Source organism: Eriocheir sinensis, chromosome 51 (assembly GCF_024679095.1).
Source record: "Eriocheir sinensis breed Jianghai 21 chromosome 51, ASM2467909v1, whole genome shotgun sequence".
In the NCBI taxonomy this organism is placed as follows: Eukaryota; Metazoa; Arthropoda; class Malacostraca; order Decapoda; family Varunidae; genus Eriocheir; species Eriocheir sinensis.
In genome coordinates this window covers 4,918,223-4,944,755 of record NC_066559.1, presented here as the reverse complement: position 1 = coordinate 4,944,755, position 26,533 = coordinate 4,918,223, and the positions used below count along the sequence as shown (strand labels likewise).

At 46.2% G+C, this 26,533-nt stretch overlaps 1 protein-coding gene across 1 annotated transcript in view; it reads left to right on the top strand.

Moving 5' to 3' along the window:
* Positions 1-15,307: 15,307 nt before the first annotated feature.
* Positions 15,308-26,533, top strand: part of LOC126982583 (uncharacterized protein DDB_G0286175-like) — an 87,235-nt gene continuing 76,009 nt past the window's right edge. The window contains exon 1 of the mRNA XM_050834755.1: positions 15,308-16,271. Coding sequence (XP_050690712.1) covers positions 15,708-16,271 — 564 coding nt within the window. The 5' untranslated portion in view covers positions 15,308-15,707. The remainder of the gene's footprint in view (positions 16,272-26,533) is intronic.

Below are 26,533 nucleotides of genomic sequence, written 5' to 3'. Positions count from 1 at the left end.
TTACGGGGACGGGATGGCATTTGGGGGAAGGGTTTTTGCGGTGTGTCTGGCTATATGATGCAACCATTCATAGGTTCATGTGCAAAGAAAGAGTGCAGGATATTTTAAGCAATGGGAGTTTAACTGTTTATACGAGTATGCATGCCGAGAGAGGATGCTTGTGTGTGTGTGTGTGTGTGTGTGTGTGTGTGTGTGTGTGTGTGTGTGTGTGTGTGTGTGTGTGTGTGTGTGTGTGTGTGTGTGAATAAGAAAATGCTGCAGCTAATGATTAAGTGTGGTGTATTTATGCCTTTGCAATCTCACTAATATATTAATAACTCTGACTTTTGTAATTAAGAAAGCGCATAGTTAAACAATTAATATGGTAAATTAAGAAAAAAAAGTGGATTTGGATTTCGTTGGTCGGCCTCATCTTGTCGCGGCGAGGGCTAATCTTTATGGAAATTCCTGTTGAGGCTCACGTCAGTAACTCGTGCCCCCCTCATGTACAAAGGTTCAACCCAAGTTAAAAATAGTTGACAACACTTCAATGACCTTCAACTACCCAGAAAATAATCGCACGTCATCGGGATCGAACGAGGGACATCCCTTATTCATTTGTACTCATGTCTGGAGTTGTCTGCCATTTTCCTTTTTTTTTTCCTTTATTCAATTTAATCGTAAGGGGGTTTGTCAGCACATCGAAGTTCAATTGACGACTTCCGCACGCTAATCATTCGGCCATTGCCTCCCTAATCTCTACAATAACTTCACAGTCATGGAACATTGTAGATAATGGCCCAATAAAAACTCACGTCGGTTATTCCATTCACTTTCATCACACATCCGGTGGAGCAAGGCGGGAGGGACACTGGGAGCGATCTGAACTTTGAGACAATCCCATCGCCGAGATCACGCAACCCCCCGCCAAGACACTGCCTCAGGGGGGAGGGGGAAGCTCTTTGACCATCGCGCAACGTCCGTGGACCAAAGGTGTGGGTGACCTTGTCTTGCTAACGGAAGGAAACATAATGAAATCACCTCCGTCAACATAAACAAAACATTGCGCAGCTCACGACGCTGAGAGCTGCGCCTCCAGACACTCCCATCAATGACTGAACAATGTAGGCGGGGCGGGATTTCAAAATGCCAGCAAACATTACCTTAAAAATGAACGTCCGGAAAGCATGATGTCCCGTGCTGTGCCTCCTCCGGCGTCCGGCTACGGAAAAATCCACTACCGCCTCCACCACCGCCATCACCTCCGCCACCACCTCCGCCACCACCTCCGCCATCACCTCCGCCACCACCTCTCACATGTTACGAAAGCTTAAGAAGACAAGAAAAATAACGGCGAAAACGACAAGGAAACAGAAAGACATTAATGGCAGTTACACATGAAATAAAAAAGTTCCTTGACAATAATACGACGTTGGGCAGTTGTATCACCGCCTCAACAATCAACACCATTACCACTGCCGTCGCTGTCACCACGCCTGGGAACAAAATAACTGCCCCCCCCCCCCCCCCCACACCACCAACAATATCAACACCAAAATTATCAAAGTATGTTTGGTAGGCAGATACACACACACACACACACACACACACACACACACACACACACACAGGCACACGCACACGCACACGCACACCCACCCACACACACACACACATGTATATATATATTTATAGCCCAGTTTTATGAATCATGCTTTTTTTCTTTTAACCTGTCAACATGAGCCTCAAAAATGAAGGTAATCTTATACACGTGTGAGAGGAAATGACAGAATGCAGCGAGGCTTCTCCAAGCACTCGCTCCCTCCCTGTGGCATGCTGCCCCTGGAAAGGACACACCTACAGGAGGACTCAACCGTACTTGATGATGCACTCTTAGGAAGAAATTTACTCATCCTCAAGATTGATAGCCGTCACAACACGCCCCCTCAAAAAATAAAAGTGCGGGAGGCGAGAGGATGAGGGATGAGGTTCAGGAAGGAGGTAGGCTAGGTAGGGTCAAGAAGGAGAAGGGTAAAAACTGGTTTGCGAATACGGTATTGTATGAGTGGAACAAATTTAGGAGACATGTAGTTATATAAAAAAAGCTTGAAAGTTCCGTATGAAGGTTAGATGGGTTTATGAAAGGAAAGGGTAGATGATAAATGACTAATTACCAAGAACTGTATTCCATGTGTAGACTGAGTGATCTCTTGTAAGCCTTTTTAATATCCCTGTGCAGACGGAGGGACATGGAAGAGATAGAAAGGAGAATGAAATGGAAGAAATAAGGCAAAGAGAAATAGAGAGAAATAGGAATGGAAAATGAGAAGGAGTTGGAGAGGATTAAGAAAAGCAAAAGAGGAACGGGAGAGGTGGACTGCAAGAAGGGTAAGAAGGAAGGAGATGAGGAGAAACCGAGAGGATCAGGTTAAATAAGAGATGGGAGGGAAGAGAAGAAGGAAAGAGAGGGAGCCAGGTAGGAAGAGGAAGTGCAATTACCATACCCAAGTTACGGGAACAACTTGCAATGCAGCTCAACGGTATAACAAAAAAAGTGGGGAAGGGGGTTAGGTATGAGCAAGGTGAAGGGAGGAAAGGGTGGGGTAGGGCATGGTGGGCGCGGGGAAGGTAGATAAGGGGATGAGGAAAAAAAGGGGGGGGAGGGAAAGGAGGAGGAGGAGGAGGAGGAGGAGGGGGAAGTCTGGGTAATATAATCAGCTGTAGATTGTGAAATTTCGTGTGTGTGTGTGTGTGTGTGTGTGTGTGTGTGTGTGTGTGTGTTGCGTTATAGGATAAAAAGCAAAAAAGAACGAGAAAAAAACAGAACCAGTGTGTGGCGGCGTTTCAAAGATCAGGTTCTCGATTTACTAAACAACGGAATGACAAAAGGGAGAAAAAAAGAGGAAATGAAAAACTGAAAATTATAAGGAAAAGAAGCCGATGACTTTTTATTATTATCATTATACTCTGACAGACCACCAACACCAAACACCAAATTACTGAAGACTGGGAACCCCCGATCGTGGTGGTGGTGGTGGTTGCGGTGGTGATGAGAATGGTGGGCGTGATGGGTAACGACGGCGGTGATGGTGGTGGTGGTGGTGATGGAGATGGTGGTGTAATGGTTGGTGTTGATGTTGGTCATTCTATTGGTGGTGATGGTGTTGGAGGTGGTGGTGGTGGTGGTGGCAGTAACAATTAATAAACAAGATTAGGTAAATAGGGACGTGTCTGCATGAATGAATAGGTAATATGTCAGATAGGTTAATTAACTGACAGGTGAGAGAGAGAGAGAGAGAGAGAGAGAGAGAGAGAGAGAGAGAGAGAGAGAGAGAGAGAGAGAGAGAGAGAGAGAGAGAGAGAGAGAGAGAGAGAGCAACATCAATCAAATATCTAACACACGATTGAACACTACAGAGAATGCATTAGAAACCCCATAAGTAAACCATATTAGCGATTGAATACTCTTAGCAGACTGTAAGGAATTATGGATACGAATATACTCTCTTTTGGCCGCTCGTTTCAATTTGCTTTTATAGGGGCAGTGATGGGCGGATTTTTTTGTTTTCCATTTATGTTCTTTTCTTTTCGTTTTCCTTTTGTTTCTTTTCGCCCTTGAGTTGTTTCCTCCACTGTAAAAATAATGCATGGAGGGTCACGTGAGTCTTGCAAAACGTGTTACTGTAAATATCTCAGCATGTGAAGCGGAACACAGATGCTGGAAAATATGAGCGCTATGTTTTTTTTCATAGTTTTGCATCTTGAGATTAAACGTCTTGGGGGGCGGGGGGGAGGGTAGATAGATAGATAGATAGATAGATAGATAGATAGATAGATAAATAGATAGATAGATAGATAGACATTGATTGATGGATCGACAGATAGAAAGGTAGCTAGATAGATATTGATTCATTGATTGATAGATAGATAGATAGATAGATAGGTATATAGATGTAGATAGATAGATAGACAGATAGATAGATATAAACACGTTAGTATGTTTTTTTCTTATTCTTGGAACTTAAGCTAAAACGCCTTGGGGGAGATAGACAAATAGAAAGAAAAGAAAGAAAGAAAGAAAGAAAGAAAGAAAGAAAGAAAGAAAGGACAATGGAAAGAAAGATGAAACAGAGATTGCTTAAGAGGGAAATACAAATACTTCCAGAGGTCAGAAAACTTTAAACCGGAAACAAACAAACAAAAAACAAAAAAAGCCAAAACACAAAGCAGATAAAAATAAATAAGAGTAGGGTGACCTTGAGGAGGGCAATCCATTCACACACCTGGTCAGCCCAAAAGCCCCACATGCAAACAAAGCCCAACACCTTGACCTTTGCCTGCGCGATGAGGGAACACCTGACGAGGAGGAAGAAGAAAAAAGGTACAGGTATAGAAAGACGTTAATTGGTTCGTTTCCGAGTGAACAACCGTGATATTGCTTGGTTTTTATCTTGGGTAATTTTTCTACTTCTTGCCTCTCTCTCTCTCTCTCTCTCACTCAAAAAATGCCTGACTTACAGAAGATATAGATTAGACACGAACGTTGCGGATAAAAAAAAAGAAAATAATCAGGAAAACAAGTCTTTGGCAAATATATCAATTCTGCGCAGAGATAAGGAAGTAGAATTGGGCTCAGCTAGATTTACTTGTGATAATTAAGACAGGTGTGTATGTAACTGCGTATGTTTGTAAATTTACCTTTTTTTTTTATTCCAGTGGGTGAATTTACTATTTTTCTTCTTTTTTTTCCATGGGTGACGAAAGGGGTTTGTCTTTCCTTTGCCATTTTCTTTTCTTCCCAATCCAGTTATTTTTTGTTTTGTTTTGTCTACCTTCCCGATCTCTCTTCTGTCTTTTCTTCAGTGTCTTCCTCTTCTTCCTCTCCTCATTTTCGTTCTCTTTTCTACCTTCTCTTCCTTCTCTCATCCTCCCATTCCCTTCCTCTTCTCCCCCTCGCTCTCATTCTCTTTTCAACCTTCCTTTCCTCTCGTTCCCTTCCTCTTCTTCCTCTCCTCTTTTCCGTTCCCTTTCCTATCTTCTTTTCCTTCTGTCTTCCTCCCATTCCCTTCCTCTTCTTCCCGTCCCTGCCCGTCCTTCGCACTCCCTATCCCCGCTCCTCAAGGTCCGGCACCGTCGCTTCCTGGCCGAGCATTGTAAGTCGGATGCTGTTGTGATAGGGATGAGATGCAGGTTTTCTATAGGGGAACTAATTCTCTGTCGGTCGGTCTGCCTATCGGTCTGTTTATCTGTGAACATTTTAAGTCGGATGCTGTTGTGTTAGGGATGAGATGCAGGTTTTCTAAGGGGGAAGTTAGTTTCTGTCTGCCTGTCTGTCTGTCTGTCTCTCTTTCGACGAACTGTCACGCTGTCACTGTTACTAAAGTCGTCACATACTTGCCCGTATTTTCTGATGCTTTTGACTCTCACAAGTGTTTCCAAAGGCCACAAAGGAAATTACACAGGTTCTCAGGAGTGTTATATTATTTTCACGTCCATGGTACTACAGAAGCTTTGTTAAACTACCACCAGGGTCATAAAACCTCCTTTGGAAATTATCACAACTCCCATGAATGCCTTATCAAATGTGTGTGTGTGTGTGTGTGTGTGTGTGTGTGTGTGTAATCCCGAAATGTCTAAGAATATGGCCCACTCTATCTTCTCAGGCATCTCAAATCCTTGTGCGTGCCTTCTTATAAGTTGGAAAGCATTTACAAGATCTCCATCCTCTAAAAGATCAAGTGCGTGTTCCCTGCCTGATCCTTCTCCTGCCCAGCCAGTCAGAGGGAGCAGCGTGAGGGCTCAGAGGAGGGCCTGCAGGACCATTCTGGGCTCCTCTTACGCCGCATATCGGGAGTCACTTGACCAAGACTTTCCAATCTTCTCTGATAACTTTCGGAAGACTCTGGAGAGATTTTGGCGTCAACTCTTTACATATCCTTGCTGTCGTAGCCTGCCGAACCCGGAGGGGGGCCGGAGCTAGCGAGGCATGGCCAAGATCGAGGGGAAGGAAGAAAGACGAGCTAACCTTCCTGGCCCTTTCCTGTGAGGTCTGCCTCCGATTCGGGTGGTAGGCTAAAGACGCACCCTCACTTAAGCATCAGACTCAGCACACCAGCTACAGCCAGATTTGACGAGACTCACCATGACTCACCTCTCTCACTCTCTTGTTAACAATATTATAATATTATTATTTTTCATCATTAGAATTGTTATCTATGACTATTTTTGTATCATTAATATTTCGCTCAAATGTTAAAGATGAATAGATATAGGTGGATAGATAAGAGATAGATAGATATACAGATAGTTAGAGAGAGAGAGAGAGAGAGAGAGAGAGAGAGAGAGAGAGAGAGAGAGAGAGAGAGAGAGAGAGAGAGAGAGAGAGAGAGAGAGAGAGAGAGAGAGAGAGAACATGTGTGTGTGTGTGTGTGTGTGTTTGTGTGTTTGACTTCTGGGGCCTCTCATCACACTTTTTTTGGTCTGTTCTTCGCCTTAATTCACTTTTGTTCCTTTGTCTCCCTTTGTCTCTCACGCTCATTGAAGCTTTTTCCTCTTCTTTTTTACTCTTTTCCGTTCCTCCTCCTCCTCTTCCTCCTCCTCCTCTTCCTCCTTCTTCCAGGTTACCTCATGTCGTTATTTAATGTTTGGGGTCAATTTTTCATGTCGCCTCAAAGTGGTATCGGCAGTTTAATAATTTCTTTCTACTCTTTTTATCAGGTGTTTTTTTTCTTCCCACGTTCACCTTCATACCTGGGATCGTATAAGACATTCACCTGAGTTTTAAAAGTTTATTTCCTTCAGATTAATCTAGGAGTCATTATTATCTCTTTTGTTTTCTCTCTTAATGTTTGGTTTATTTAATTTGTAGATGAGAATTAACACGCGCAGTTTCATTTTTATTTTCATTCCTGCGGCGTCAAAGAATCAATTATTTGATCGTAATTTTATCGCTCTTTTGATGCGTGTGTTTGGTCTGTCATTTCTTTCTTTATTTCTTTCTCCTTGACGTAACGAGTTGATGTTTTGGTTTGTGAAGGGGAAGGAAGGGAAGGGAAAGAGGGAGGGGAAGGTGGAGGGAGGATTTGGTGAAGGCGGAAGCTCGATGGAGGAGTTCATGGGAGGAGGTGGACGCTTGGGTGACCGTGTTTGGGGGAGAGGCAGAGTGTGGGTGTGAGTGGAGAGGGGAAGGAGGATCGATGGTGGTGAAGAGAGAGGGTATATGGGTGGCAGGGATGTGTAGGGGGAGTGTGAGGGGAGTGTGGTAGGGATGTTCAGGGTGGTGTGTTCATGGTGAGTGTGTAGAGGGGGAAAAGAGGTGGATGTGAATGTGGAGTGTGGGTAAAGACGATCAAAGGGGTAGTGTGTGTGTGTGTGTGTGTGTGTGTGTGTAACTCACCACGGCCTGATCACGTGCTGGACTCGTAATCGCCAGCAGGTACCCTCCCGACATGAGCAAGTGCTCTTTATCGTCGATCTCTGGGTACTGCCAGGACCTCACACACCACACACCCCATCCTCCTTGCTCAAGGGGGGACAGTAACCACTCCTAGTCAACTGAAAGAATCCGGCCTGAGCGGGCTCGAACCGCCGCCCCGTCAGACCGTAAACCTTGGCAGCGCAGCGCTCTACCAGTTGCGCCACGGGAGTGTGTGTGGGGGTGGGTAGGGGGGGTGGGGGGGTGGAGAAAGTAATCGGAGAAGAGCTAGTCCAGAGAGAAATTATATACCACTTGAAGAGGTTCAATAAAAGTCTAAGGTTGCGTTTGGAGGAGAGAAGATGCCTGATAAGAAACTTTAATAATGTATCTCTGTCTGTGCGTCTGTCTCTTTCTGTCTCTGGTGCTTGCCATGTCTATCTGTCTGTTGCTTTTTTATCTGTCTGTCTGTCTGTCTGTTTGCTGCATGTGTCTAGTGATCAGTCTATCTTTCTGTCGTTGTGTACTTATATGTTTACTTTAATCTGTTTATCTATGTATTTGCTCATGAACATCCCTTCGTCACAGTCATGCTGAGCGGCTTGACTGGGCTCTTTGTTATACTAAGTGGCAAAAATCGCACTCAATCAATGCTTGACAGTTTTTCCACTCACGTACTCGTTTATCTCTTGTGGCAGTGACCGATAATGATGAAGGATTTCAGTTTCCATGCCGATCACTATAGGTTGTCACGGCCAGCGTGGCCTTAGGTAATGATTTTAGTTCACTTCAGCAACCTTCACACTAAATACTTCAGATTTCGTTGGCTTGTTTTATGCAATGCAAAAACACTTAACGTAAGCTGCAACAAGATGATATGCAATACACGAATATTCTGGGTTTTGAAAGAAGTAAACTGATTTCATATTTGCTTATGCCTAAATGCCTAACCTTTTATTAAATTACATATATAATCTATGTTGTCAGCGGGAGCTTCTTTAATTTGAATTTCAAGCTCAAGATCGGCTCCGGTTTTGTCCCGTCAACACATGATGCAGTCCCTGGCTCGTTAGCGAAGGTAACTGGTCAGGGATGCTCGAGTCTAACCTCCAGACACCTTGACACTTGCGGCCGCTCGGCGTGTGACAGGAAGTTATAAGTCCCAGGACGCTGGTGGCGCGTTCATCAGCGTCCTCGAGATTCCCGGCAGCACTGAGCATCACCTTCGGTCCTCTCAAGGAAGCAAGCATTAATTTCTTTATTCCTAATTATATGTAAGTAAATGAAATCTCGAGATCATGAGATGCTACAAAAAACGTACCACCGCTGCTTTCCTTCCTTTGTTTCTTCGCTCCGGAGTCAATAACATTTCTCTTTCTTTCGTTATTATTTTCGTCTACTTATTTAATACAATTTTCTTAAAAAAAAGTCATGACCTGAGTCTTAACTTTTCTTCCCTGAATACTTGAGCACATTCATTTCTTGGGTGCCTTGCAGCGACACATTCTGCCTGGGATTCATGTTCTCACATCGCCTCAAGTGAACCCTCATGGCAGTCCGTCATGAGATCAAGGTGCGCGGCAATCATCGGGTGTAATTCTTAGGTTACAACGCTCCAGCTTTGAAAAAAAAGAAAAAGTGATCCTAATATGCCACCATAAGCATGCAGTCTCTGTTACTTTATAGGCCAATCTTTGATGCTGGTGAAAAATAGAAAAACTGTATCGTAAATTACCATGCTTTTTTTCTACGGTGATAGTTGAGTGTGCACGGCGAGGCGGGAGGGTGGAGGGTTGAGGGGGGCTTGGGGTGGAGGGGTGAGAGGCTGGGGGGAGTGCGTGGGGTGCTGGACACTGGCACGACACGTGGCCTTCCCAGCCCCTGGCACTGTGCCTGGTGGGGGCCCTGAGGGGGAGGGAAAGTTGGGGACACACGAACTGGCACAACCTCCATCGCCATACATCTGCCCCGCCGCCCCACCCCGCGGAACCCCTTTCTGAACAGAATCGTCATCACCACCCTCACCACCACCACCACCACCACCGCCAAGGACGCTCAAATACCATTATAAATGTTTATATAAACTTTTAAAAGTTTTTGATGCGGAAGAAAACACTCAATAACGAAAGGCACAACATGAACAACAGTAATGCATAGCTTCCATAGTACAATGCTTTTAGCCAAATTATGTTTCACACAAGTGTCTTGAGCTTAGCAGTGGAAATCATGAGCTCACAACCGTAGTCATATGACTCATAGATTTAATAAACAAAAGTCCCAAAAATTACGGAATGAGACAAATATAAGATGTGTGGAGGACAAGAAAACATCGCTCCTATAAACCCATACAGTCAGACAGTTAGACAGAAGAATTGCAAGCTGTCTGTCCTTAAACTGGAGCTAAGTCTAAATGTCTAAATAAGTCTAAATTAAATCACTTCGCCTGCAAATTGCTCCTCTGTGAAGCGTGGTCTAAAGAGAATGTAAACGTCCTGGTTGTCTGCCTTTAACCTTGAATCTAAACAATACATGAACGAAGTCACAAAGTCGTGTAGGTGAGTCGTTGGCGTAAGTCTGGCAACGGCCGGCTTCTGAAATCAGTGAACTTTGCTTTCCAAGGATTTAACGCGACACGCGGCGCGGCACCTGTTGGGAATATGTTAATGTAGCAATTCACGACACTTGCGAAAAACAAATGCTTGGAAAAGTCTAATTGTATGTGTCTGGCTGTTCACGCATGAGTCTATGATATGACACTGAGCTCGTGATAAAAGTAATAAAATTAAAATATATGCGTTGCACTAACATTCACAAATCACTCAATGGAACCGATCAGAAATAAAATGCACCTGAACGGCTTTCATGCACGGGGAAGGTGTTCTCTCTCAGAGGCTACGTGCATATTTTACCAGCCTTCCCTCGTGTGGTTTACTGCACAATCAAGATATTAATTTAGTCTCTAGAAGTTAAGTTTTTATATTTTGAACGTTGTAATACGCTTCGCAATATGAATAAATCAAACATTATTAAGGTGATGTATAGAATAGTTCTTGATGGATTATTTACTTTTAATTAATACATCATATTTATAACTTATATATTTTTTTCTGGCTCTGTATATTTGTGTTCTTACATAGGGTGAAGTGTTGTAAAAAAAACTGTGAAATTTCAAAGTTTCTCATAACTGCTCGAGGATTTGCGTCGCTTTCTCGTCATCACAGTTCGCAAATTGTAAATAAAATAAATCCCTCAAGAGTCTATTTCCGATTAACCTTGCGATTGTTTATGAGCAAATGTAATCTCTCGATCTTCAGCTGACCATGCCACGATTTTACGCAAGTAGCTACCGCTGATAACAGATGTCTAGAAGCGATAAGAGAGAGAATGGGTGTTCCCTGCGCGCGCGTGTGTGTGTGTGTGTGTGTGTGTGTGTGTGTGACAAATAAACACGGAACGTGCAGGATCATCTCTGGTGGGCAAGTTATATCAGGAAGAGGAGGAGGAGGAGGAGGAGGAGGAGGAGATAAAGGGAGAAAATGTAGGGCATATGGTCACGGGCTGGGAGGTAAGAGAAGAAAAAAAAGTGGAGATGGAAGGAGAAATATGGTAGGGAGAAGTGGAGAGGTGGGAAGGGGAATTGTTTAGTCCCCCTCCCCCTCCCCCCCCCCCCAGCGTATGACAAGACGTTGGGTTGGGGATTATATGGGTTGGGGGGAATAGGGGAGAGAGTGCATGATGTTGGGGAGGATAGAGGGGGGATAGGGGGGTATAAAGGAAGAAGGGTGGAGGGGACATGGCGTGGGGCAGGAGTAGGGGGAAGAGAAGAGGGGTAGAGGAAAGGGGGAGGGGGTGCATGATGCTGAGGTAGAATTAGGGGGGTAGAGGGAGGATAGAGGGGGATAGAGAGAACAAGGGGGGAAGGGTAGGACAGTGGTGGGGGGGAGGAATAGGTAGTGGGTAGAGGGGGTAAATGGAAGGGAGGGGGGGGGCTAAGGGTAAGGGGACAGAGGGAAATGGTTGGCTGAATAATAATAGAGTAATAATAGTAAGGGGGAGGAAGAGGGGGAGGGGGGGGGGGTTAGAGGCCACCTTCGCCTACTTTCATAACCCCTTTCTCTCTCTCTCTCTCTCTCTCTCTCTCTCTCTCTCTCTCTCTGCACCACCACCACCACCACCACCACCACCACAACAACAACAACAACAACAGCAACAACAACAACAACAACAACAACAACAACAACAACAGCAACAACAACAACAACAACAGCAACAACAACAACAACAACAACCCTACCATCATCAAAACCACCACTTATAAATTTAACACTATCTTCGCCATCACCATCACCACCATCAACACTAATTCACCATCTTATTAAACAAAACTATACCTAAGCAATATATCGCCATCACTACAAAATTATCACCACTCCACAGCAATCACCATCATCACCACCACCATAATAACTCCTTTATCTCTCATCAGTCATTACCTTCACCTTCCCCCTTCACTATAACCTAACGTCACCACACCAACATCATCCCGAAATTGACCTCTCTTTCGGACACCTCTTTTGATTTTTTTTTTTTAGGAGCAGCGAGTAACGGGCTTTTTTTCATTTTATTTCCTTTTTTTTTGTGCCCTTGAGCTGTCTCCTTTGCTGTAAAAAAAAAAAAAAATCACCCTAACACATAACATCCCCATTATCATCACAAACACCACATACACATCTTCATTTCACACTTCCTTTCAGTCATATTACCAGAGAATCGCCTTTTTTTTCATCAGTTTTCTCCATTTAATCTTTCTCATCCAATTCTTCTCTCCCTCCTCTCCCTCCTTCCTTCTCTTCCTTCATCCATTCCACCCTTCTTTTTCGCGGTCACCTTCATCTTCCCCATCACTTTTCTCCAGTCTACCTTTTCCTTCCACGACGGTCACTCTTCCTACCTACACCTCGCCTCAAGACTTTATAATTATTACCCTCGTCACTCAACTCCAGCGATTCCCTTCATCCTCGCACCCACTTTTTTTTCCTAAGGCTCTGGCAACACTGGGATGATGATCTTGTAGGGACAGGATTTTCTTGTTACTAATCTTCTTCCTTGTGTAGTACCTTGGTTAACTTTTTCTTACACTGGGTTATAGACTTAGTTTTTGTGGTATTTTCTTTGTGGATAAATGAGGTCTTGTTTTGTTTCATGTTTTCTTGCCTTGTATATTGTTTTGTTTTGTTTTTAAGTTGGGTTCTAAGGAAAAATTGATGGTATTGTTTCCGGAAATAAAGTGAATTTTGTCTTGCTTGTTGTTGTTGTTGTTGTTGTTTTGTCTTCTTTTTTGTTCTTAATCTTTTTTTGGTTTTCTTGTTCTTGTTCTTGTTCTTATTATACCGAATTTTATAACAACTACAACAACAGCAACTACTACTACTACTACTACTACTACTACTACTACTACTACTACTAATAATAATAATAATACAACTATTACTACCACTACTGCTGCCACTACCACTACACCTTCCTTTCCTCTTTAACCTTCCCTACAGTTGCTCAGCACCCTACGTCACCCCCTGCGGAGGATATATTTACGTTACGATACACGTGGTTTAAGATTTCACCCTCACGCACCACCTGCCCCACCCTCCCTTCACCGCCCGTCTGTTCCCTACCTACTCCTTTTACCGTTCCCTTGCCTCGTTTTTTACCTTTCCGCCTCCCTCTTTTCCTGGTCTGCCACTTACTTACGTCCCCCACTGATTCATAATTCATTCCCTCCCCCTTATAAAGCAATTACGGATATGAGGGATGGAGTGATTATGCAACCCTCTCGCGTGCAATGTTGTTAATCTGCTATTGATGGGTGTGCATCGCTGTTGGTGTCAGAATGTCTGCTCTTAGGGCCTAGTGAATGAGGTTGTTGATTTTAGTGTGTGTGTGTGTGTGTGTGTGTGTGTGTGTGTGTAGGGCCGGCCCTAGGCCAATGCAACCGATGCAACTGCATCGGGCCCCGCGCCTCTAAGGGCCCCGCGGGGATGACGTCACTCATACGTTATGAGGTCTGTAACACTTGCTCTTCAGCGAGGGAGAAAGAAGTTTCTCAAAGTTAAAATTGATCAAGACCCACTTAAGATCAACTATGTCGCAAGAGAGGTTGAATGGTCTTGCTATCCTCTCTATTGAAAATGAAGTTGCAGGTCAATTGGACTTCAGTCAGCTTATAAATGACTTTGCATTTGCCAAGTTACGTAAGATATTCCTATAAAAGTAGCATTTTTCATCAAAACTGTGACAACTACATTGGCAACATTTCTCATTTATGTACCTCAGTTTGTATTGTTCTGTATTTGTTTGACTGCACTAAATGCCAGTAAGATGGATTTTTGCATTGGGCCCCGCAGCTAAGGTAAGAGAAGGATGGCTTTTTTGGTGATTACCTTCACCATGGACGAGTATTATATTTGACAATGAGCTGGAAATTGGGGCATATATTCCTATTGTTTAATACAGTACGAAATGTAAAAAAAATGTAGTTAGCCATTTCAGTTTATTGTATTACTCCTATTCAAGAAATATAATGGCAATCTGAAGGTTAAATTTTTTTTGGAGCACTGCGTCACTTTGATTCTATAATGAATGTTTAAGATTCCTGTCCTCCATACCGTAACGGTGCCACAGACACCGACGTGCTGAGCTGATTTTAGTTGTGTCGTTCGGCTTGTGCTGCTATACAGGCGTTGTGCGGTTTGATTGTGTTCTTTACTCTAAAATGTAGTCAGCTAAATGAAAGAGGGGAGGAAGAGTAGAAGGGAGGGAAATGAATACCTGGTCAGTTGTGAGTGAAAATGTTAACAAGGGCAAGTACACACGAGCGGAATGGAAGCTATGTCGTATGAGACTTGTAGAATTAAGATGAGCCGTAACGCTACACGACTCTTTATGGTCAACATTTTTTTTTTAACTGGGCTTTGGGTCCGTGGCCTGAAACGAGTTGAGAACCACTGGAGTGAAATGAAGGCAGGTGGGATGGATGAAGGTATGGGAAGGAGATGCATAAGGGCTTAATGGGATGGAGAAGGAGGGACGTGATGATAGAGGTGGGAGAGGGAGGTGGTGGTGAAGTGGAGGCGTGGGACGTGAGGGAAATGTTAATGAGTCTGAAATAGGGAGTGGGGGGGGTGGGAATGATGGTGGAGGAATGGGAGGTGGTGGAGGGGCAAGCGGTGAGGGAGGGAGACAGGTAGAGAGGAGTCGGATTTTTGACGGGGGGGGGGGGGGGACGGACTAAAGAGATGATATGAGGGGTGGAGTAAGAGGGGAGTGGCTGGGGGATTAAGGGTTGGAGGTAGGGAGTGGTGAGGGAGGAAGTGAGGTAGGTGGGACAGGTTGATGAGTGGATGGAGGGGGACGGGGTTGGGGAGGGACATGGAAGGGGGTCAGGGGATGGAAGGGGAGGGGAGAGAGGGGGGGGGTGTCAGAGGACCGGTGTGACAGACGATTATTTTGGTTAGCTGCGACCTTCACTGTTTTCTTCGTGTGTGAGTGCGTGCCTGCGTGTGTGTGTGTGTGTGTGTGTGTGTAATAACTGAACTAGGAAGGAAGGAAGGAAGGAGAGATCTGTAATACTACATCAACTTTCACACACACACACACACACACACACACACACCAGCAGTAGCCGTGTCAATTTGGTAATTTTGGTAACACAAGAGCAACTGTCTGCCGGGCGCCTCCTGGGACTGTCGGCTGCGTCTGGGCGGACCCGGGGCGAGGATAGCAGATGGGCGGGGAGGAGGGGCGGGACGGGCTGGCGGCGGGCACAGTGGCGGGGGAGGGGGTGGCGGGAGACAGCGAGTGTGTCGACCATGACGTCATGCCCGGGAGGCGGGGTCTGGCGGGAGGATCACTCTGGGCGGAGGGGAGGCGGGAGGGCTGGCGGGAGGCGTCGGTACATAGTCTAGCTGAGGCGCCGTCGCTGGCCACTTCGTCTCTCAGCGTTGTTGACGCGCGCACTGTGCTCGTGACTCGCTGGTCCTTTGCTCATCCGGCATCGTGGGGAGGACGCTACACAGTTGTCCACACTCGGTGCTCTCAAGTGTCGTGTTCTCTCTTCCATTCCCGCCGTATTTATTATAAGTGTCGGGTGCCTCTCGACCTTAAAACTTCTCTGTCCCTTTTCCCCAACACGCTGCACCCATGTACGAAGATGCTCACAAGTGGCGCCTCTACAACAAGAAGCGAAAGACTTGACAACTAGTCGTGGTCTGTTGCGTGTGTTCGTGCCCCGTGTGATAGTTGTCAGCCCTTCAGCGTCATGATGCAAACGATCCCCGCCCCGCCCGTCGCCCCGCAGCCCCAGCACTGTAACGCCCCGGTGCCCTGCCAGCCGGAGAATGCCAGCCCCTGCCCCTGGACCGGCAGCACGTGGGACTTCGACTACGGCGAGCTCTGGAAAGCCTGGACCGCCGCCGGCAGGGGAGGCTCGGGCCGGGTGAGCTGCAGCAGCATCGAGAGCAGCAGCAGTTTCGAGGATTACGTCCTTAGCGACGTCGACGACAATAACAACGAGAGTAATCACTACAACAACAATAACAACAATAACAACCTCATCAGTAAGAGTGTCCTCACCACCCCCGCCACCACAAACAACAACAGAGCGCTAGGTGGTCAGGAGGACACCAACAACAACAACGTCCTGGTGCGTAACCCTGAGGAGGAGGAAGACGTGACCAACAACAACAAGCCAAGTGCCGAGGAGGAGGTCAAGAAGGAGGCGAACCGCAGCAAGAACTCCAGCCCCGGCAGGACGCGGCTGCTGGACGAGGATGGCTTCATCAGGAGAGCCGCCTGCGTGTGTGTCGACGAGACGGAGTCCAAGGTAAGCACGAGACACCTGCGTGACTGTTGTGTTACCGAGGGACGCGGTCAGGTGAGGCGGGCGATGGGAGAGGCGTGGCCGCTGTAATATTTGGGGAAGGAGCCGCCGGTCATTATTTACATTGGAGGCTTGTGCTGAGTGTTTTGTTTTTTCTTCCCGTTCGTCGGCCTTCTCACCGCTCAGAGGCTGATGTTTGCGATTGTAAATATAAGGGAGTCTCTGATGTCACCGTTTTTACCGCTGCCACTTTTGGTTGCTGTGGTTTAAGTCTTCCCCGTTTAAATGATATGCATTCAGAACTGTTCCCTTCCTTTAAATCATTCCAGAGTCGTTAACGGTAAGGTATCGCACCGCGTCTTTCTCTCGCTCGCCGCTCACCTTTCCTCAACATTCCCGTCACATTTTTCAGCGCGAGACAAAACAAGAAAAGCGAGTTACTACATTCCCAGACTCAGCGGCGAAGGTGGACGTGTGTGTGTGTGTGTGTGTGTGTGTGTGAGAGAGAGAGAGAGAGAGAGAGAGAGAGAGAGAGAGAGAGAGAGAGAGGGTTGCCAAATAAACACAAGAGTTACATATTTATCTTTATGTACCCGAGTAAACAATATAAACTCACTCATACCTTACATACCTCTCCAACGAACACACACACACACACACACACACACACACACACACGCGCCATTCACAGAAAACTCACGTGGCATTTCGACACCTTTCAAATTAACATTACTATCAGATTGGGTCCTTCTTGTGGCCTCCAATATACCCTCCCCTCCTCCCGCTCCTCCTGTGTGTTGTGTGTTTTATTGTTTTTTTTATTGTTGGAACGTTTGACCGACATTTAACGTTACAGGGACAGACAAGTAACATTCTCCATCTATCTATCTAACTACCTGTCTATCTATCGCCTTCCCCGACACCTGGCAATGATTAGACGCTTTCCTCTATCGACTCACCTTATTCTTTATTCTTTACGACGTGTCTGTGTGGGCAGATAGTTGTTCCTCGTCAAGCCAGAACAAATAAACAAGCCAATATATTAAACCGACTTTGTTCGTGTCTATAATTTGATTTGTTTTATGACCGACGACGACTGACATCTCTCTCTGACTTTTTTTCTCTACGCTGCCAAATACACGCCATCATTTTTTTTTATCCAAAGAAAAAAAATGATAAATGCGAATGAACTTGTCTGCCTTTAATCTGTGTTGTAATCTTTGTTTTAATATTTTCTTTGTTTCGATTTCTGGTAACATTTTTTTTCTCTAGAACATTAATGAGATAATACTGTGGTGACGTGTTTCCTTCCCACTGTGTCTTATCGTGGTTCTTAATTATATCGCTTCCTGTCCCCTCTCTCTCTCTCTCTCTCTCTCTCTCTCTCTCTAATTTCAACATCCTCTTCTTTTGTTTCATCTGTACCGTTATCAACATTCTCTCTCCTTGGTTTATTTTGGTCTTGTTTTTACTTATAATTTCTTTCTCATTTGCATCTCATTTTCACTTAATTAACTCGCTCCGCTTCTCTTCCTTATCTTAATGAATCTTCCCGTCCACTTAATTTTCTCCTTATTCCTTCGCCTCCTCCTCCAGTCTAATTATTGCGAGATCCAGTAATAGAGGGAACAATCAATTAAGCTGGGAAGATCAATGAACTACCTGGGCTGTGAATGGCATACGACAAATAATAATAATAATAATAATAATAATAATAATGGATAAAATAATGTCTACCTAATTTACCTGTCCAGTGTTCGCCTCCGCGCTGCTCAGGTAACGAAGAGGCTTGTGCAACACTGATACGGGGTGGGTGGGGGGTGGGGGGGATGTGTGTGTGTGTGTGTGTGTGCTTTAAAAATATTTACATTGTTATCTTTATCTTTCTATTTTCCTGGATTTACTCATTATTCTCTTTGCATATCTCCTGATCTGTCTGTCATTTGCTGCAAGTTTCATTATCTTCTTGCTTCACTTCGTAGCTTCGTATCTCTCTACTCTACACGCTTCATTTACTTCGTCTCCTTATGTGTATATTTCCTTAGTGTATGTATGTATCTGTTTACTCACGAATCAGCTGACCTTTCTATTAATTTCTTACACTGATTAATTTATTGTACATCGACCTCGGAAAATTACAAAACCAATCTTGAAATATGGCAATAGTTTTACATCGGAATGAAAATTAAACCACACTACTCTAACTTACATAATGAAGAAAGTCGCAACCTAACCTTAATTAACATGTTTTAAAGGCAAACTACAATGACGAGGCCCAAACGCTGAAATACGATGCGAAATTCAACCCATAACTCTGAAACACAACGTACAAACTCTCTCTCTCTCTCTCTCTCTCTCTCTCTCTCTCTCTCTCTCTCTCTCTCTCTCTCTCAGCGCAACCCGACCTTATCTAACATAACCTACCGTAAATATAAAAGTAAACCACAGCTCCCAGACTCGCCACACCTCACCCACCGATCCCTTGAGGTATTCTTAGGCGTATGTCCATATAGATAATCACACCGTAAATAGATTATATACTTGAAGTCTTTTTTTTTATCCTCCTAAACTTGATAACCCATGAGTCAGAGAGAGAGAGAGAGAGAGTTGGGGGGGGGGGAGGGGGGCAGCATTACACATCTGTAGGTCTTTCACGGTCCTTAATTAAAGCTTCAAGCGTGCAAATTCTTAGGTAATCGGAGGAATGCCAAGATGATGAGTCACAGAGAGAAAGAGAGAGAGAATTTACTGATCTCCCTTGATATCAATACGACCCAAACCGAACCCCATAAAATCTCACGTGAAATCTAAACCTCCAAGTGTGTGTGTGTGTGTGTGTGTGTGCAAATGACTAACAATAAAGGTGTGTTACTGTAGTGCAGTTGACTTGCCTGATGGCCGAGCCTCCCATAACTCACTCTGCGAGGGGTTAAGGAGTGGCTCTCCCGTCTCGCTGGTCGCGGGTTCGATCCCCGGCTGGATTAATTTCTCGTGTGTTTCGTTACACGCAGAGGTCGTGTGGGAGCGTAGTAAAGAGTAAAGCCTGGCGTTTCACCACGTGAGGCTGATAAGCAGGGATCAAGGTGCGAATGTTTCCTAAAATAACTGAACAGGTGAGAGAGAGAGAGAGAGAGAGAGAGAGAGAGAGAGAGAGAGAGAGAGAGAGAGAGAATATCGGATACTTATAAACAGAAACAAAGACGAACAAGAATGAGAAAAAAAAGCGTGAATAAAGGAGGGAGAAAGAAGAGGAAGGAATGAGGAAAAGGGAGGGAGATTATGGTGGTAAAAGCGATTGCTGACTGATGGAATGGCTGACATGGGGTGGCACGGAAGGGGTGGGGGGGGGGGGGGGGAATGCGATAAGGGTGACAAGAGGCGAGGCGAGTGGCGGTCACGTGATTTCGAGGTCGTGAGCTTTAACGATATTTTTCTTTTCCATTATTTTCACAAAGTCAAGAAAAGACCGATTTTATGTGATTTTTTTTCTTTTCCATCGTCTTATCGTTCTTTTTCTTCTTACTAGTATTATTATCTTTTCCGTTTTTTTTTATTAATTTTCCTTTCTGAATTTTGATTACTCGGGAAATGCCACACAGATAAGCAGGACTCGTATTCTTAGGCGCATTGGAGTCAAATAACCAATAATTCCAAAGGCCGCGAAGGAGATCAGTTGAGTGGTCGTGAGCGTTATTTCACATTCACGGTGCGGGAGTCTTGTCAAACTGCCACTATCCTATTAAAAAGCGACCCATGGAAATGCCCACCACTTCTACGAAAGCCTTACGAAACGTGGGTGTGTAAGCCCCAAGATGTTTGAGTATAAGGGCTCACATAATTTTAAACATTTTTGCGCCCAAACTCACATATTTAACAACCCTTTCATAAGAGTTTGAGGCATTTCCAGTGGTAGTTTTATGACCCTGGTGGTAGTCTGACTCTTCTTCTATACCATGAACCTAAAAAAACACTCATTAGAATCCGACTGATCTCATTTTCGGCCTTTGGAAATAGTTGATGTGAGAGGCGGAGGCGTCTGACAATACCGACCTCAGGATCCTTCCCATTCGCCGCCCATTCTGAGTACTGCATCCGCTCGTTTCCTTCCTGCTTTTCCTCCTCTGACTTTACACCTTCGGAAACTCCAGCTTCTTACCCTCCCTCTCCCTCTCCCTCTTTATTGCGTTACATGGGGAGGGGGGTAAGGTGGTATGTGGGTCATTATTTTCTTTGTTTTTTCTTCATTTTTCTTCGTATTATTAATTTTTTCCTCCTTTTTTTCATTGCCTTCCTTCCTCCCCTTTCCTTACGTTCTTCCTCTCCTTCCTCCTCCTCCTGTTTCCTCCTTTTCCTCCTCTGCCTTTACTCCTTCATCGGAAAGTCCAGCTTCTTACACTCCTCCCTCTCCCTCTATATTTCATTATCTCTACCAAAAGCTACGTCACCACACCCATATTCCCCACTCCTAAGTTTACCTTTCTCTGTATACTCTTTCCCATTTCTTTAATTCACTCCATTCTTCCCCCCTCCCCCTTTTTGCCTTTCCCCCCTTGCCCCCACCACCTTCTTGGAACCCTCCATTATTCCTTCCCTTTTCTTTCGTTCCTATCTCCCCCAACTCTCCTCTCCCATAGGCTTCTCTCCCAATAATTTCACCACCTTCTGTAACCTCCTTTTTGCCCCTCTCTTCTATCGTTTCCCTTTCCTCCCTTCTCTTGGTTAGCTTACTCCTTCCTTTAACTTCACGCCCCCTCAAAAACCTCCCTTCTTTTCCCTTACCTTGGTCCCCTTCCCCTTTTACTTCGTCTCCTATTTTCTCCCTTTTCTACCCCTCTTTTGGTTAACTTCCTCCCCCCTTCAACCCCACATCCTCTTTGTAAGCCCTCCCTCATCCTAGCCCTTACCTTCGCTCCCCTCCCACTTTTCTTCGTTCTCTACCTTCTTCCCCCCTCCCCCTCCCCGTCTCTTAGTGTCCCCTCCCCCCTCCTTCAACCCCTCACCTTTCAGGGCCAAAGATAACCTCGGCACACTCACGTTCCTCGGCCGCTCTTCACGTTTTCGACTTCTGCGGCAACAAAAGTGCGCTCCTTCACTTTTTTTTCTGTCCTTGCGCTTTTTTTTTTAAATGCCTGGCAGGTACGAGTTTTTTAATAGATTTTTGGAACGTTTTTATTATTTCATGTTGCGTATTATTGTCTCGTGAGCTTAGTTATGTAAAAAAAGGGGAGGACCACGTTATTTTGTTTTAGTTATGTATATGTAATTCGTATCTATGCAGTTTATATATGTTTTTACTTTCCCTAATTTGTATTCGTTATGTTATGTTAGCTGCCCCGGTAAATTACTGCTGCAGAACGGTGTATTATTTCTTTTTTTTTTTTTTATGTATACGTACACGTGATATTTGCATAAGCGGCTTATAACACCAACACACACACACACACACACACACTAACACATACACAAACACACAAACATCCACACCTACACTCACGACTTTTTTCCCAATAGTCTTCAAGCGATTCGACGCATGAAAGAATATAAATAATAAAATAAACAATATAAAAGGAAATAAGAGCAAACAAAACAAGAAAGCACGTGCAGAAAGTAGAAGGCAATTAATAAGCGATTCGACGCACTGAAGAATAGAAATAAAAGAAAACAAAAGGAAATCAGCGGAAAAAAAAACAATACAAGCGATTCGATGCACTGAAGGATAACACTAGAAGAAATAAAAGGAAATAAAGGGGGAAAAAACATGCAGAAAGTAGAAGGCAATTAATACAACAACAACAACAAAAACAATACATCACCCAACAGCAACAGAGCAAAGTCACCAAAGGGAAGGAACGAACAAGGGGCAATCGAGGGAGAAAAAGGAAGGGCAATAAATAAAATATAAAGAGGATTTGAAGCTCGACAGGATGACCGACCGACCGACCTCTCTGCCCTCCGACCCCCCCCCCCCCCCAGCGCCAGCCACCCAGTCCGTCCGCCGCACGTGACTCCCTCTCGCGTTTCCCCGCCAGACACGTGACCCCGCTCCACCTGTGACCTGAGCCGATTAGGAGGGAAGTAAAAAATAAGAGGAAAGAACGAAAGGCAAGCTAAGCGAGTCGGTGCCTAAAGTTGTGTTGTTGCCCTCGCCTCTGCTCGCCTCTCCTCGCCATTACCTCGCCTTTCCGACTGAATATTCAAAGGGTTGTTTAGTTATGTGCACTTTTTCAACTCTCTATCTATCTATCTCTCATTTTCCCGTGACCCATCTCTTACTTTATTTTTTCACCCACTCTATTTCTTACCCTTTCTTTTTTTTCCCATTTCTCCTTCACTTTTTCTGTCTATCGTTCCCTCTATTGCTTGACCTGAACTGACCTCGCCCAGCCTTGCCTCCCTTCGCCTTTAAAACGGAACTGTCCTAGTGATTCTCTCTCTCTCTCTCTCTCTCTCTCTCTCTCTCTCTCTCTCTCTCTCTCTCTCTCTCTGATTGGCTTCATCTTCGCCATATCATTTTCCATCTTCGTCATATTGTTTTCCGTCTCTCCTTTTCCTCTGCTTTTTTCTTCTTTTCTCCTTGGTTTCCTCGCCCCAACATAATGGCTTTTATTTCTCTTCTCTCCCTCTCTTCTTCGAACTTGGATTTCCGTTCGTTTTCATCACTTCGTTCTCCAATTCTTCCTCATTCCTTTTTAATTATTTTTTGCTTTTGAAGACTACACCATCTCTACCATGTTTTTTGCAATCCATTTTAATTTCTTCATTCCTTCTTTCCATTGCTTTCGTCTTGCTCCTTCTCTTCTTCATTCTCCTCTTCATCCTCATCCTCTCTTATTCACATCCTTGCCTTCCTTCCTAAGCTTGCCCGGGATCAAAGGCTCTTTTTATAGCCATTTGAGCTCCAATCTTCAAAGCGCAGACCGAGAGAGGTGGCGCGGTGCTGGGACACACTCATTCCCTCCTTCTCGACTCCTTTTATACCCTCTTCAGGCCTCCTACACATTCCCCCCCCCCCCTCACACCCTCGTCTTATTTAATCTATCCTTGCCTTTTTACACTTCTTCCCTCACGACACCTCGTATACCCCCTTCATCTCTGGCCTCCTACACATTCCCCCCCCCCCCCTCACACCCTTGGCTTATTTCATCCCTCCCTGCCTTCTACCTCTCCCTCCCTCACGTCCTTTCCTGGGCGATGCAAAAACTTCATGGAAACCCGCCCCTCCCTGCATGCCTTCAAGCCTCGGTGCCTGCATTGCGGTCCTTGGAAAAGCGGGTGGCGGCGTGCACAAGACTTAGCGACCTCGAAGTGGCTGTCTGTCTATCTATATCAGGCGGGTCCGCGCGGGGTCATGGGAATACAAAAATATGAACGTTTATCTCAGTCGTTTGAGAAAGAAAAGTCATGTAGTGTTGTCTGTTTGGGTTGTGATGCATAATGGGTGATAGAAACTGCCTCGGAGCTGGACGTATAAGAAGAGTCGTGCTGTCTCTTTGTTTGCGTTGATGCTACTTAGACATTGATGGAGGAGGAGGAGGAGGGTGAGATTATGGCTAAGTGTGTGTAGATCTTGGATAGAAAGGCCGGCGTGTCAAGTGTACAGCAACTGGCAACAAGGAGGGTGGGTAAGGAAGGCTATGGCGCAGAGCGAGGCGCGGGCGGGCCGGGAAGGGAACGAGAATGCGGAGTTCATATATGCACATTAAGGCGATTTATTATGCACGAGGTAAACCCCGTTGGCGGGAAAGGTTGGTTGTTACGCTGTGAGGGAATGGCTGGGTAGGGGGGGATGGAGGGAAGGGCACGTGCGGCCTTCTTCGAGCTGTTTTTATTGCTGGGAGTGGCGCGGCACGAGCGGGCGTTTTATTTCTTGCGTCGCGCCCGCGGCCTTTACCAGACGGAGGGCGTGAGAGTGTGTGTGTGGGAGATGCTGATAAAGACTTGCTGGTGGGTTTTTCTGGTTGAGTGGAAGAGGTCACGTGATGGACAGGCCTGAAGGACCAACGCCAGGAGGAGGAGCAAGAGCAGGAGGTAAAGAAACACGTATTCAGGTCGAGTGGCGGCGATCAGCAGCCGGAATGGTCATGTGTACTGTGGCGGCACTTTCACATGTTCCTCAGCACCCCTCGTCCCCCTGCATGCCCTTCTCCTAGGCTTCATTCCCCCTCTCCTCCCTCCCCCTCAGGCTCAGCAGCTCCATGACAGTAATGCCTGAGGTCAATGAAGAATGAAAGCAAGTTCAAAGAAAATGAGAACGAATTGAACAGCTTCCCCGGCCGAGGAATGCCATTACCTTGGGCCACCTGACACCCTCTTCGCCTTCTTGTTCCCTCGAGACGCCTGCGCCGGGTTGACGTGTCTGGGCGCGGCGTGAGGGCGGCACGTGACCGTCATTTGGTTCATTTCGTTGCCGTGTAGGGGGGGGGGGGGGCTGGCTCACGCATGGCCCAGGGGTAGGCGGCGGCAAGGTGGCGCTGGCCATGAACTCCGCTGATTGGCCACACACCTGAGCTGCCCACTCCCCTCCCTTTATAGGAGTCGTTACATCACGTTATGGACGCCAGCGTCACTCCTTTTTCACAGAACAAAGAACAATTTATATGCTCATTGGTCCTCGACCGGCGTCCCTCTCCTAGAATAAACGATAAGGCAGGAAGGGAACCAAAACCTGTCACCTGGCGCCCTCCCTCCCGCCCCCGTCCATTCTTCTGGGTAAGAGCGAGGCGTCGTTTGCCATGACTGCTTGTCATTTGCCTGCCCGGGAACTGCTAACGGTGACAAGGGAAAATTAATTAACAATATAACATCGCCGTGTCCTGCGGGTCAGCGCGGCATAAAAAGAGGAAAACCTTTGGAGAGCGAGGGTGGACGAGTGGCGGCGCGGGAAGGCGAGGCAGCCGTGTGTGCCGCAGCCGGGGACCCACCGCGCCGCCCATCGCTGCTGAGGACTGCGGAAAGTGGTATTTGGGCGGCCTTCATCTATCCTGCTGCGAGGCGTCCATCTCGGCCTGATGAGTGACTCCTGGCTTGACTTGGAGGGTCACTTGCCCCAGCACTGACCGCTCTGGGTGCCGGGGACTCCCCGCCTCGGCGACTGAATGGGGGAGGGGGGTGCCGGACTTCACCCCCCCCCCTCTCTTTTTCTCTCTGAAGCCCCCAAATTGAAAGTTGCTCTGTTTATGGAGTCACCTCGGCGCGTCTTAGGCTGTAGCGCCGCAAAACTTCCAGGGCCTCGTGTGCAGAGGTGCTTGGGGTGGGGGGGTGCCGGGGTGGGGAGGGGCAGGACATCCTTCGCTCATGTGTATATATATATATATATATATATATATATATATATATATATATATATATATATATATATATATATATATATATATTTAGAACTTCCCATCACGAGCGCCTTGAGGAGGAGCATCGGCCGGGCGGCCTTCACACCAAGAATATTTCTGCCATAACGGAGCCTCGCAGGGCCGCCCCCTGCCCAACACGCCCCTGCACGCCCTGCTGACTCACGCGCCGTCAGCAGGCAGCCGAGGAACAGGGAGGTAGTGGTAGTAAAAGTCTGTCTCCTTGGCAGGCTGTCCTGTAGCAAATCAGGGCTAAAGAGATGAGATACGTTGCCTCATATTTTATAAGCAAAATGTACTTCTTATTGTCCTTCATGGGTGGGCGGCTCAAAAGACACAACTGAATCACAGCAGTGTTAGGTGTGTTGCGAGCAGCCACGACGCAGTCTCGGCTTCGCGAGAGCCGGCGGGAAGACGTCCACAGGGCGACGGGCCGCGATAAGGGATTACCAACGCGATGCAAACGAGAGGCTGGCCCGCCGCCAAGCTTCAACAGCCGCCTGCAGGCCGCCGCAAGGCCTATGTGCTCGCTACCACTGCTTTAATCAAATGTCCTCACAATTTTGCTCCAGATAACGTATTCCCAAGGGCCAACACGTCTCTGGGCCGCCGAGGACTGCCTTTGGCCAGGCACGGCGGCGGCACTTCGGGATTGTCGCCCGGCGGGTCACGTGTTGCTGCTGTGTGCCGTGGCTAGCCTCTTCCCGGCCGCGTCTCGGTGAGGAGCAACAACAAACTGTGCTGCTTCCCGAAGAGGCTCATTATCAGGATTAGTAACTTAAATAGCCAGAAAAAGGCGCCTTGAAGGTTGTTGGGTTGAGTGGCGACCCGAAGAAAAACAACACTATCTCACCCCCTCGGACAAGACAAGCTTTTATGGTTCACACGCGGGCCCCGTAGAGGCACGTGGCGTCCAGAGGC